This window comes from Scyliorhinus torazame, chromosome 7 (genome assembly GCF_047496885.1).
Source record: "Scyliorhinus torazame isolate Kashiwa2021f chromosome 7, sScyTor2.1, whole genome shotgun sequence".
NCBI classification, from domain to species: Eukaryota; Metazoa; Chordata; class Chondrichthyes; order Carcharhiniformes; family Scyliorhinidae; genus Scyliorhinus; species Scyliorhinus torazame.
The window spans coordinates 166,849,733-166,863,498 of NC_092713.1; the positions used below are offsets into that span (position 1 = coordinate 166,849,733).

General features: G+C 52.7%; 1 long non-coding RNA gene and 1 gene segment (V, D, J or C); one reads left to right on the forward strand and one right to left on the reverse strand.

The window, feature by feature from the left end:
* LOC140426686 (Ig kappa chain V region Mem5-like) lies at nucleotides 1-8,475 on the reverse strand. The segment is given in 4 exon segments: nucleotides 1-871; nucleotides 6,842-6,875; nucleotides 7,855-8,150; nucleotides 8,337-8,475. Coding segments are annotated over 4 exon segments (708 nt in total).
* The window catches only part of LOC140426687 (uncharacterized), a 22,743-nt gene continuing 15,145 nt past the window's right edge, over nucleotides 6,169-13,766 (forward strand). Inside the window, exon 1 of the long non-coding RNA XR_011948269.1 lies at nucleotides 6,169-6,630. This is a non-coding gene — a long non-coding RNA (uncharacterized lncRNA). The remainder of the gene's footprint in view (nucleotides 6,631-13,766) is intronic.

Consider the following 13,766-nt stretch of genomic DNA (forward strand, 5'->3'; position numbering starts at 1 on the left):
TGAATATTCTTAATGTTTATTACCTTTTACAGAATTACATTGTCAGATAAAAGACTTCAATCAACAGCCCAGCCAGAGGAAGCTGGAGGAATTCACAGGGAGAATGGAGGTTTATTAAAACACTGGTGGAGATTTTCTCAATAATAGGAGAATCCTGTCCCTTTAAACAGTGACTAAACCTTAAATTGTAACTGCAGGGTGAGCAGGAAGGAGGTCTGGTTTCCTGGAGCAGAGACTTCAGAGGGTCACATTATTTTTGTAAAGCTGACGTCTTCAGCATCTCAAAGAGGTTTTACTTGGCATCACGAGTCTGCACTGTCCCATCAAACACTCCCAGGGCAGGTACAGCATGGGGTTAGATACAGAGTAAAGCTCCTTCTACACTGTCCCAAAAGAATGTCTTCACCCCTGACGCTCAGAAGTGTCTCAGACCCAGTCCCGAGAAGAGAGTTGTAATTCAGTGCTGACAATGACCTTTGCCCTCCCAGCTCACCCCTGTTCTATTTAAAATTGTGTCTCCTCTGTGGACTGTCTCTAACACTCTACGCACATTCTGATCTCCTGATGCTCTTGCTGAGGGCAGAGGAGAGGCTCACATGGGTGAGGGCACAGGAGAAGCGGGCGTTGGACTCCCAGGCAGAGCCAGAGAGGGTCAGCAGGCTGCTGACGCTGTAGGTGTTGTCCGAAGCTCGCAGGTAGTTGCTGGTCTGAACCCCGTCCGAAATGGCTGCGCCGTCCTTCTTCCACTCCACCACCACCTCATTGGGATAGAAGTGATTGGCAAGGCACACCAGGGTGGCAGTGCCCTTGGTCTTGACCTCCTCCGGGGAAGGGGGCAGCAGGGTCAGAGTGGGTTGTGAATTCTCACGGCCTGAAAGAGAAGAGAAGGAATTTTATTCGCTGCCATGATAAAGGATTTCATCTTTCCAAATACGGTAGCACAGTGGATAGCACTGTTGCTTCACAGTGCCAGGTTCTCCGGTTCGATTCCCGGCTTGGGTCACTGTCAGTGCAGCATCTGCACGTTCTCCCCGTGTCTGCGTGGGTTCCTCCAGGCACTCCAGTTTCCTCCCACAAGTTCTGAAAGTCATGCTGTTAGGTGAATTGCACATTCTGAATTCTCCCTCTGTGTACCCGAACAGGTGCTGTAGTGTGGCAACTAGGGGCTTTTCACAGTAACTTCATTGCAGTGTTAATGTAAGCCTACTTGTGACACGAAGAAAGATTATTATTATTATTAACAGGGATCAAGTCAGTGTATAGATGATCCGGAATTCAGACATTCCATTTTGGGGAACTTTTCCAACCAGTACAAAACAATACCAAGAAGTGAACGGACAGTTTTGGACAGTTTTGTGGAATGAATCTGGGCAGGTGGGAGGGATATCAGTGGGAGAGTATTTGGATGATAGTGATCATAATTCAGTTAGATTTAGAGTAGTTATGGAAAAGGGTAAAGATAGACCAAGAGTAAACATTTTAAATTAGGGTTAAGGAAAATCCCAAGGCTTTTTACACGTACATAAAAAGCAAGAGGGTAGCCAGGGAAAGGGTTGGCCCACTGAAGGATAGGCAAGGGAATCTATGTGTGGAGCCAGAGGAAATGGGCGAGGTACTAAATGAATACTTTGCATCAGTATTCACCAAAGAGAAGGAATTGGTAGATGTTGAGTCTGGAGAAGGGGGTGTAGATAGCCTGGGTCACATTGTGATCCAAAAAGACGAGGTGTTGGGTGTCTTAAAAAATATTAAGGTAGATAAGTCCCCAGGGCCTGATGGGATCTACCCCAGAATACTGAAGGAGGCTGGAGAGGAAATTGCTGAGGCCTTGACAGAAATCTTTGGATCCTCGCTGTCTTCAGGGGATGTCCCGGAGGACTGGAGAATAGCCAATGTTGTTCCTCTGTTTAAGAAGGGTAGCAAGGATAATCCCGGGAACTACAGGCCGGTGAGCCTTACTTCAGTGGTAGGGAAATTACTGGAGAGAATTCTTCGAGACAGCATCTACTCCCATTTGGAAGCAAATGGACGTATTAGTGAGAGGCAGCACGGTTTTGTGAAGGGGAGGTCGTGTCTCACTAACTTGATAGAGTTTTTCGAGGAGGTCACTAAGATGATTGATGCAGGTAGGGCAGTAGATGTTGTCTATATGGACTTCAGTAAGGCCTTTGACACGGTCCCTCATGGTAGACTAGTACAAAAGGTGAAGTCACACGGGATCAGGGGTGAACTGGCAAGGTGGATACAGAACTGGCTAGGCCATAGAAGGCAGAGGGTAGCAATGGAGGGATGCTTTTCTAATTGGAGGGCTGTGACCAGTGGTGTTCCACTGGGATCAGTGTTGGGACCTTTGCTGTTTGTAGTATATATAAATGATTTGGAGGAAAATGTAACTGGTCTGATTAGTAAGTTTGCAGACGACACAAAGGTTGGTGGAATTGCGGATAGCGATGAGGACTGTCTGAGGATACAGCAGGATTTAGATTGTCTGGAGACTTGGGCGGAGAGATGGCAGATGGAGTTTAATCCGGACAAATGTGAGGTAATGCATTTTGGAAGGGCTAATGCAGGTAGGGAATATACAGTGAATGGTAGAACCCTCAAGAGTATTGAAAGTCAAAGAGATCTAGGAGTACAGGTCCACAGGTCATTGAAAGGGGCAACACAGGTGGAGAAGGTAGTCAAGAAGGCATACGGCATGCTTGCCTTCATTGGCCGGGGCATTGAGTATCAGAATTGGCAAGTCATGTTGCAGCTGTATAGAACCTTAGTTAGGCCACACTTGGAGTATAGTGTTCAATTCTGGTCGCCACACTACCAGAAGGATGTGGAGGCTTTAGAGAGGGTGCAGAAGAGATTTACCAGAATGTTGCCTGGTATGGAGGGCATAAGCTATGAGGAGCGATTGAATAAACTCGGTTTGTTCTCACTGGAACGAAGGAGGTTGAGGGGCGACCTGATAGAGGTATACAAAATTATGAGGGGCATAGACAGAGTGGATAGTCAGAGGCTTTTCCCCAGGGTAGAGGGGTCAATTACTAGGGGGCATAGGTTTAAGGTGAGAGGGGCAAGGTTTAGAGTAGATGTACGAGGCAAGTTTTTTACGCAGAGGGTAGTGGGTGCCTGGAACTCACTACCGGAGGAGGTAGTGGAAGCAGGGACGATAGGGACATTTAAGGGGCATCTTGACAAATATATGAATAGGATGGGAATAGAAGGATACGGACCCAGGAAGTGTAGAAGATTGTAGTTTAGTCGGGCAGTATGGTCGGCACGGGCTTGGAGGGCCGAAGGGCCTGTTCCTGTGCTGTACATTTATTTGTTCTTTGTTCTTTTGTAAATTGGGGAAAGACCAATTTTACTAAACTGGAATTTGCCAAAATGGACAGGAAACAGCGATTTGATGTAAAACAATGTCAGAGCAGTGGGAGGATATTCAAGCTGGAGATAGAGAGAGTTCAGAACCAATATGTTCACACAAAGCAATAGTGCGGGACATTGCGAGAGGATAACTAATGAATGAGTGGGACCAATTAGAGAGCAAAATGTAACTTGTGTGTGGAGGTAGAAGACATGGAGATGGTTCTTAATTAATAATTTACATTAGTTTTCACAAATGAGAGGGACAAGCAGACATTGTAGTTCAGGAGGAGGAGAATTGTGAAATATTGGATGTGATAAAGATAGTGAGAGAGGAGATATTAACGTGTTTATCACCTTTGAAAGTGGAGATACCCCCAGGCCCGGGTGAAATGTATCCCAGGCTGCTAAGGGAAGAAATAGCGGAGGCTTTGTCCATTATTTTCCAATCCTCTCTGGCTACATGTGTGGTGTTGGAGGACTGATAATGTTGTACCGTTGTTTAACAAGGGGTGAAGGGAGAGGCTGAGGGAATGATTTACTGGCTGCGCCCTGCTGGAATCGGGATGGGACAGGACATGGCTGGTGGATCCCAGGAGAGGCCTCTTCCAGGATCCTCACTTCACTTTGCTGACACCGGATCGAACTGGCACCCGGCACCTACTGGCCTCGCGAGGGTACCCCAGCCGGGCGTTGTTTAGCACTGCTCCCACAAATGAGGACCAGGCCCAAAGGCACTTGAGGCGGTCGTCAAGGCAATCGGAGGCCTCCGGGTGGTCAGCCTCTGGGCAAGGTGGCATCCTGGTAGTGATGATGTCACCCAGGTACCTTGGCACTGCCAGCTGTCACCCGGGCACTGCAAAGATGCCCAGATGGCAATGCCAGGCTGGCAGGGAAACAGCCAGAATGTCGGATGGCAGCACCATGGTGTCAAGCTGACATTTTCTTGTGCTAGCCTGGGGTTTTCCCTGCCCATATAAGGTGGGGTACGGGGGGCTAAAGGATACCACAACAGGTGATTTGGGGCATGCCAAATCTCCGGGCGTCCGGAGATCGTGTTCGGGGATCAGGATATCGGGGTGCCAATTTTCTCTTTGTGCTGTGAATCTCCTCAGTGCAGGAAATTCAAAGGCACAAAAAAACAGAGTGCGTTCGATAGGGGGGTTCCCGCCGATACAGGCGCCTGTACAAACCCACTGAGAGCTGACTCTGTTTTTAAAAATTTAATCTGTTGAGGAAGGAACGAGGAGGGATGATGAGGGGAGGGACTTTGATGTTGACAACATGGATTTTCCAAGGATTTTGACAAATTACCAATGACAAGCAGTTGTGAAAATTAAAAGTTGATGGAATCCAAGGGAAGGTGACGAATTAGGCTGGATTCTCCGTGTTCCAGCCGAGCGTTCCTTCATAGCTCACTGTTCACTGGCGCAGGGATTAATTACTCCTGCCCCTTGTCAATGCAATTTCCTATGGACGCCACCCCACGTGGCCATGAATCCCACGGGCAGGGGGTGCACTGCTGTTGATAAAAGTGAATCACAGAGACTGGAGATTTCAAATCGGTTCAGTGTCAGGAGGTAAAGGTTTGATGTTAGACTGGTTAAATCATTTTGGAATGTTGATTAAACATTTGTGAATGGTGGAGCAGGCTCTATCCCTGTTCCTGTGCGGGAACGTCCAGTTCACCACCCTCATGATTCCCGGCCACGTGCCATTCACTGGCGGCAGGATTCTATCTTCCCGCCGATTGTCAATGGGATTTGCCATTGCAACCACCCCACACCGCTGTGAAACCCGCTGGCGGTGATGTGCTGCTGGCGGGAAAATTCAATCGCAACGACGGGAGAATTCCGCCCCTTATTTCAGCCAAGCTGCTCCAGTTTAGCTACAATCCTGGCATCGACCAGTTACCTAGGTGTGTCCTGGCCACAAAAAGCTGGACAAATCCAATCAGGACAATTACTGTCCATCAATCATCTCTCAATCATCAGCAAAATGATTGGTGTTGTTATCAACAGTGCCAGCAAGTAGCACTGACTCAGCAATAACCGGCTCACTGACGCTCAGTTTGGGTTCTGCCAGAGTCACTCAGTTCCTGACCTCATTACAGCCTTGGTTCAAACATGGACATAAGAGCTGAACTCCAGAGGTGAGGCCAGAGTGACTGCCTTGACATTGAGGCAGCATTTGACCGAGTTTGGCATCAAGGAGCCCGAGCAAAACTGGAGTCAGTGGGAATCAGGGGGGAAACTCTCCGCTGGTCGGGTCATACCCAGCACAAAGGAAGATGGCTGTTGTTTGGGGTATCAACTCTACAATCTATGTTATTGAGCTGGATGAAGGGAATGGACAGTATTGTAGCTAAATTTGCTGATCATAAAATGATAGGTAGGAAAGCAAGTTGTGAGGAGGATACAGAGTCTGAAAAGGGAAATCTAGAATTAGTGCACACAGTTTAAAAATAAGGGATTTCCATTTAAGGCGGAGATGAGGAGGAATTTATTCTCTCAGAGGGTCGCTAGTTTTTGGAAATCTCTTTCCCAGAGAGCAGTGCAGGCTGGGGCACTGATTATAGTCAAGGCTGAGTTAGACAGATTTTTGATTGACGAGGGGTCAAGGGTTATGGGGACCGACAGGAAAGTGGAGTTCAGGCCATTTTTAAAAGTTAATTTATGGGATGTGTGGGTCTGAAGTGGGAATCTGCCATCCTGACCTTGTCCGGCCTAGAAGTGACTCCAGATCCGCAGTAATGTGTTGACTCTGAAATGTCCTCTGGAATGGCCGAGCAAGACACTCAGTTCAAGGGCAATTAGGGATGGGCAATAAATGCTGGTCCCGTCAGAGATCACACATCACATCAAACAATAAAAATATCGACAGGGATTTTCAGGAATATTGGATCAGGAATAAATATCGGACTGAACTCGACCCAAAGAGAAAGTAACTGAGAGTCTCCCCAAAAACCTGGAACACTGAAGCCACTGGACTGTAAGCCCTGCTGGACCTGTTTGTCATCAGAACTTTGCTAAGAGATAAGCAGGGAGTGGAGAGAGCAGAGTTAAAGCTGGGGGAAGTGGGACCTCGGTGTCTCACTGTGCTGCTGCTGCTGTGATCAGTTATATCAGAGAGTGTGACAGGGAGCCAGAGCTCACATCAAACACTGCCCGTGTCTGTCACACGGAGACTGACAGGAGTCTAGTGAGTGATTTCACTCCATGGTCCAGGAATGTGAACACAGTCTGCAAACGTCCAGATCTCCTCGACACGGTGGGTAAAAGCTGCTTACTTATATCTTGCTGCTTAAAGGGGGGAATGGAACTAAAGAAATACAGCTGGGCACCCTGTTCTACACAGTGTTCTTCAATGAACCATTTCATTCACTGCAGCTCCCCACTAACACCTTCAACTATTCAGCATTTGTGTTTGAGAAAGTTTCAGTATTGAAAGGGTTAATAACGGAGGATTGGGATTTACTTACTCAGTCTGAGCTTGGTTCCTTTACCGAACGTGAGCCACACTGGCAGCTTCCAGTACAGGGGCTGTACAAAAACCTCTGTCTCTGCTTCACTCACTCACTCTCACCCTCTCTCTGTCTCTCACTCACTCACTCACTCTCACACTCTCTCTGTCTCTCACTCACTCACTCACTCACTCACTCTCACCCTCTCTCTGTCTCTCACTCACTCACTCTCACCCTCTGTCTCTCACTCACTCACTCTCACCCTCTCTCTGTCTGTCTCTGTCTCTCACTCACTCACTCTCACCCCCTCTCTGACTCTCTCTGTCTCTCACTCACTCACTCGCACCCTCTCTCTGTCTCTCTCTGTCTCTCACTCACTCACTCGCACCCTCTCTCTGTCTCTCACTCACTCACTCTCACCCTCTCTCTGTCTCTCACTCACTCACTCGCACCCTCTCTCTGTCTCTCTCTGTCTCTCACTCACTCACTCTCACCCTCTCTCTGTCTCTGTCTCTCACTCACTCACTCTCACCCTCTCTCTCACTCACTCACTCTCACCCTCTCTGTCTCTCACTCACTCACTCTCACCCTCTCTCTGTCTCTCACTCACTCACTCTCACCCTCTCTCTGTCTCTCACTCACTCACTCTCACCCTCTCTGTCTCTCACTCACTCACTCTCACCCTCTCTCTGTCTCTCTCTGTCTCTCGCTCATGTCTTTCTCTCTCACTCTTTCTCTCTCTGTTTCTCTCAATGTCTCTGTGTTTTGTTGGCAGAGTTGAGAATTCTAATTTTGGATGATAAATCTTTGAGCTGCTCTTCATACGTGGACATGGAGAGTCAGATGGAAACTTGAGGCCTTCAGCAAGCGGTGGTCACCACAGGGACTGGAATGTGTAGTGGACAGTGAGAATAATTTGTTCAGTTTCCTATCTTATGTTTATTATATAATATATAAACTGTGGGATGTGTCAGTACAGAAGGTGGTGCTGTGCGTATTGAGGTTTTTGTAAGGCTCTGAATCACTGTGTAGGGGTAGCTGCTATGTTGCTGACAGTAATAATCAGCGACATCCTCATTCTGCACATTGCTGATTGTCAGGGTGTATTGATTAGACTGTCGGCTCCCGGTGAATCGGTCCGATGTTCCTGTGAATCTGCTTGATGTGCTGTAAATCAGCAGAGTGGGTTTCTGACCTTCCCGCTGCTGATACCAAGCAACGTAGCTGCCAGAGTACGTGATGGCCGTACAGGTGATGGTTGCGGTCTGGCCCAGGCTCAATGACAACACCGGGGGAGACTGGTTCATGATGATGTCTCCACTGATACCTGAGGAGTAATAGAGAAACAGAGTGAAGTAAGAACTGTCACAGAAAGAGCCTGTACAATGAGATATTGTTGGAGACACTGACTGTTCCTCTGCTTTCAGCATTTCCCCTTCAATCACAAGTCAGTAGAATTGGATTGAAATGGAGAGCAGGAAAATATTCCAGGTGGAAAGAGAGAGATTTGTACCTGCGATGCAGAATGCCAGAGGCCAGATCAGCTGGATGGCTGAAATCATGGTGTCTGCTCCTGTCCCTGTGCCTGGCTACTGATAAACTCTCCCTTCACTGGGCTCTGCTTTATAAAGCTGCAGCCTGTGAGAGTCTCACTGCCCGGTCCTCAGTATGTAAATGGTATGAGGCAGAGACACCACGTCAGCACCTTCACTTCCTCTTCTCTCTCACTCCACCCCTCCCTCCATCTCCTTCTCTTCCTCAGTATCTGTCCCTGAGTCTCTGCTCTCTCTCTCTCTCTCTTTCCCCTTCTCTCGCTATCTCTCCCTCTCTCTCTCCCCCTCACTGCCTCTCTCTCTTTCTCCCACTCTCCATCGCTCTGTAATTCTCTATGTCCTGTTGGCCCAGTGTTTAGCACTGCTGCCTCACGGCGCTGAGGAGCCGGGGGTTCGATCCCGGCCCTGGGTCACTGACCATGTGGAGTTTGCACATTCTCCCCGTGTCGGCGTGGGTCTCACACCCACAATCCAAAGATGTGCAGGGTAGGTGGATTGGCCACGCTAAATTGCTCCTTAATTGGAAAAATTTAGAAATAAATAAATGGGAAAAAAATAATGAGACCCAATCTGTACACATTATTCCAGATGTGTTCTCAATAAAACCCTGTACAGCTGCAGTAAAACTTCCCTATTTTTATTTTCCGTTCCTCTTGTAATAAACCCCAACATTCCATTTCCCTTCCTGATCACTTGCTGGACCTGCAGACTAACGTTTTGTGATTCATGTACCAGGACACCCAGATCCCTCTGTAGCAGCCAGTTCCTCAATCTCTCTCCATTTAAATACTTTACTGCTTTTCTATTCTTCCTGCCAAAGTGGACAAGTTCACATTTACCCACGTTATACTCCCTGGGCTGGATTCTCCGATTCTGGCGCCATGTCCCTCCGCCGACATGGGAACGGGGGCATTTTACGCCAGCAAAACTGGCGCAAAACGGCCACCGATTCCCCATTTTGCTGGGAGCTAGCAGGAACGCAGTGTAGAGCACTCAGCTCTCGCTGCCGATATGCGCCGGAGAATTGCCGGGTCCATGGCCACGCATGCGCACGGCAGCGAACTGCACTGGCCATGCCGTGCTTCATGGTGGAGGCCACTCGCGGACCCGGCCCGCGGAATAGTCCCCACCTTCGGCCGGCTCATGCGCCGCCGACCGCCCCACCACAGTGCCCACAGCCCCGAAGAAAGTCCCCCCAACCCACGGATCGGCCCTCCCCTGTGGCGGCGCTGGACTGAGTCTGCAGCTGCCGTGCCAGGTTCCCGACGGGTGAGAATGAGAGACCCACGCCGTCGGGAACTCGGCCGGCCAGCGTGGAGTATCGGGGGCGGGCCTCAGACAATGGCCTGAGGCTGTGGATACGTGGCGCGGCGTACTCCGAGAGTATGCCACTTTGGAGTGGTTGGAGCATCGCGAAAGCGGTGCCGCCCCCGTTACAGTGGGGAATTTGGATTTTACGGCCTGTCACCAATCGAAATTTTGGCGTCTCCGATCCGAAAATCCAGCCCCAAATGTTTTCCCACTCACTTACATTGGACAAAATCCTCCATTTGGGATACTAAAGGTGGGTGTTTCCATGGAACGACCCCGAAAACGGGAAAGGCGATTGGGCAGAAAATCGGTCGTGAAGCCAAAATTGTGGTCAGCGCCGGGCGCATGCCAGGTTGCCATCGACAGCGCCTTGACAGTGCCCTCAATGCATTCTACTCCTCACGTACAGTAAATGCCATTCGCATATCATTAGCGGGCCCTACCCGGTATTCTTCCGGGCCTCCGTGATGCTCCTCCCCTGCCGGGAGGAATTGCCAATGGCGATTTGCACTTGTGATTTCAAAATCGGGAAACAGGTGCCGTGGTCGAAGAGGGAGAGAGAGGAGGTAGGACCTGCAGAGGCGGCTGGCCTGCTACTGGCAGAGCTGGCGGCGGGGGGGGGGGGCTGAGAACCAGGGGTCTCTGCCACACCCGGGGGGGCAGTGGAGGTGACTGGGGTTACCAGGGGATGGGCCCTGGCGTCGGGGTGACCCCCCATGGGACCGGGGTGTCCAGGCAAATATATCATTGCCGTGGCCTGCAAGGCAGCCATCTTGCTGCACACTGTACTGACCACCCACTGTGGCCCCTGGTCATGCAGTGACACCGGCCATATGACTGCCCCCACCTCACGCTCCTCAACCCCCAGAAATCCCCCCCCAATGGCTCTACCCGCTGGAGGGGCAGCACATTGTCCACCCAAGGGCAATACCCACAGTAGCCTCTGCAGGAGGGCACTGGACGGGGGCTGCGGAGCAAACTGCTGACATGTGTAGTGCCAGCTGGCATTACCCCTGGCAGCAGGGACAGGCACCAGGGCCAAAGGCCTCCATTGTGCAGGGCACAGACGGAGCCAAGGATATGGTGGGCAGAGTGCCAGGGGAATGGCCGGTGGTGTGTGTGGGAATGGGGGAGGAGGGAGAGGGGCGTGCAGGGGAAAGGTTGGCAGTGCAGACGGGGCCACCGTGTAGCCCGATCATGGTTGATGACACCTATCTAGAGGCTACAGACCGACGTAGGGACCCGCTACAAGAACGCCTGTGCTGTGACCAGGGGTGTGTCGAGCGGTGCTTTGTCCTCCGGAAGATGCAGTTCCGGTGCCTGGACCACTCTGGAGGGGCCCTCCAGCAATTCTGCTGACGCCCTCAGCCATGACCTGCTGTGACTGGATAGGGCAGCCCTGTCCTGGGCCTCTGCCACTGCCCATACAGAGTGCCCAGGCCTTGGACTGACCCATGGCCGAATTCTTCGCCCCCAAGCCCTCCACCGCGGACGCCACCTGTGCGGTGTTGACCTGGGTGGCACACATGGTCGGCACCACCTCCTGCTCCTGCAGGTGATTGGACTCCTCCACCTGCACCTGTGGGCACTGATGGTTGCTGACACCCCCTCATACATTCCCCGGCTCTGCACCTGCATCTCCACAATCGATGGGACCGCCCTTCCCAGAAGCCTGAAACCCGTCCGGACGGCAGCTAGTCCCTGGGATTGAGCCGCCCTCTGACTGTCCCTCCCCTCAGGTGTTCCTACCTCCACCTGCTGTACCGATGCACGTGTGTGTGGTGCGCACCAGATAGTGTCCCAGGAGCCTTTCCACGACTGAGGTGTGTGTCTCTGGGATGGTGGAGGGCGTTGCAGACAGCTGTGATGGGAGGTCAGTGTCGTCCCGGACTGGTGCTCTGGGGTGTCTCGGGCTGCAGGTTGCGGACTCCCGTCCGTGCCCGTGCCTCCTCCTCGCTGCTCTCCTCCTGGGGTTGGGGTTGTTATTGGGGTCTGGGTCGGGGGGCACCGGAAGGGTCCATCGCATCACCAGGTGATCCTGCAAGACACAAGGCAAGGTGCATGATTGGACCGCAGGTTGTGGTGGCGGTGGTGGTGGAGGGGGCCGTGGGGAGGTGTGTGGTGGTGGTGGGTGTGGTGGTGGGTGTGGTGGTGGGTGTGGGAGTGGGTGTGGTGGTGGGTGTGGTGACACACGAGCCATGGAGGACAGCAGCACAGCGGGTTCTCACTTGCTCGCCCGATGCCAAGCTCCACCTCGGCGACTGCCCTCCCTGCGGGCCTGCCGATCAGATCTAGTGCCCGTGGCTCTGCTGCGGTGAGGGGCCACAGGTCCAGAGGTCCTCCTCCGGTTTTCTCCCTATCTTGGTGGGGATGTTGGGGGGGGGGGGCGCGGAGGCGGCGGGGGACAGACAATGCACAGTGTTAGACAGTTGGACGCAAGCAGCACAGGGGGTGGGTACCTGGTGGCCTTAATGGCCCTGGGCAGCTGGCCATGGCGGCCAGTAAGAGGTTGTTCAGTCGCCCCCTCCCTGGGGGGGGGGGGGGGGGGGGGCGTGGGGGGGGGAGGACGGGGGTTAGTGCCAGTGGCACAGTGTTGCCTACTGACCCTGGCTGCCCTGAGGGAGGTTGTGCAGTTTCTTGCGGCACTGCTGGCCGGTTGTGGCAGTGTTGCCGACGGTGATCACAATCTCTCCCACCTGCCCCCAGGCCCGGTGCACGGCGGCGGATGGCAACCGCCTTCCCACCCCAGGGTACAGGGTGACCCACCTCTCCTCCACGGCGTCGAGTAGGGTCTCCAGCTCAGAATCCATGAATCGATGGTGCCACTCTCCGTGCTGCCATCTTGTTGGCTGGGATGAGTATGTGTGGCGAGTGGAGTGCTTGTATGCAGCTGCAGCTTGTCAGCCTCTCGAGTGTCAATCCCGGCTCCCACGAATCAGACACCGTTGTTCGTTGGAATCGGTTGCGTTCCACATGGCACCGGTGCTAGCCAATTGACAGTCAATGGCTTGGTCTGGGAATGGTGCCAATTTGATGAGGCGGGACACTATAGTGTACCCTGCCCCCAAACCAAACCACAACCCAACCCTAACCCCAGGAGGAGAGCAGCGAGGGGGAGGAGGACATGGACAGGGACGGGATCACTCAGCCCACAGCCAGGGATACCCCGGAGGGGGAAGGCACTGACTTCCCGTCCCAGCTGTCTCAAACCATCCCAGAGACACTCACCTCGGCTGGGCAATTCCGTGAAGAGGCTCCTGGGACACTATCTGGTGTGGACCATACACGTGCTGCAAGACATCAGGTGGAGGTCGGAACCTTCCAATGGGCAGACGGTCAGAGGGTGGCCTGACCCAGGGACTAGTTGCCATTCAGACGGATTTTGGGTTCCTGAAAGGGCGGTCCCATCAATAGTGGAGATGCAGACGCAAAGCCGGGAACTGCATGAGGCGGTGTCAGGATCCATCCAGCGCCTACAGGTGTAGGTGGAGGAGTCCAACCGCCTGCAGGGGCAGGAGGTGGTGCCAACCATGCATGTCACCCATGCCAACACCGCAAGGGTGGCGTCCACATTGGAGGCCTTGGGGCAGGATGTCCAAGGCCTGGGGCCTCTGTGCGGGTAGTGGCCGAAGCACAGGACGGGGCTGCCTTCTCACAGGCAGCAATGTACCAGAGTCACCTGGACATTCAGCGGCGCTCCAGAGGTTGGCTCGGTCACAGAGGATCATGGCTGGGAGTGGGGTGGGATTGCCCGGGCACTGGCTGACCTGAGCCAATCACAGAGGGTGGTGGCCCATTCCCAGAAGGTGGTGGCACAGTCACTGGGTGATGTGGCACAGTCCCAGAGGGAGGTGGCACACTCCCTGTGCTCCATGGCGGTGAGGATTGAGACACTGGTTGAGACGACTGCAGGCCTCCAGGACTGGCAGCAGCAGTTGGCGGGAGAGCCACAGGGGTTAGCTCTGCTCACACCCCTGCCCCACGGAGTAGTCCAGGGGCCATCAGGCACCCCAAGGGAGGTGGAGGTGATGGGTCCGTGCCGATGACTCTCGTAAGGGAGGTGCCAGAACACCACAGCG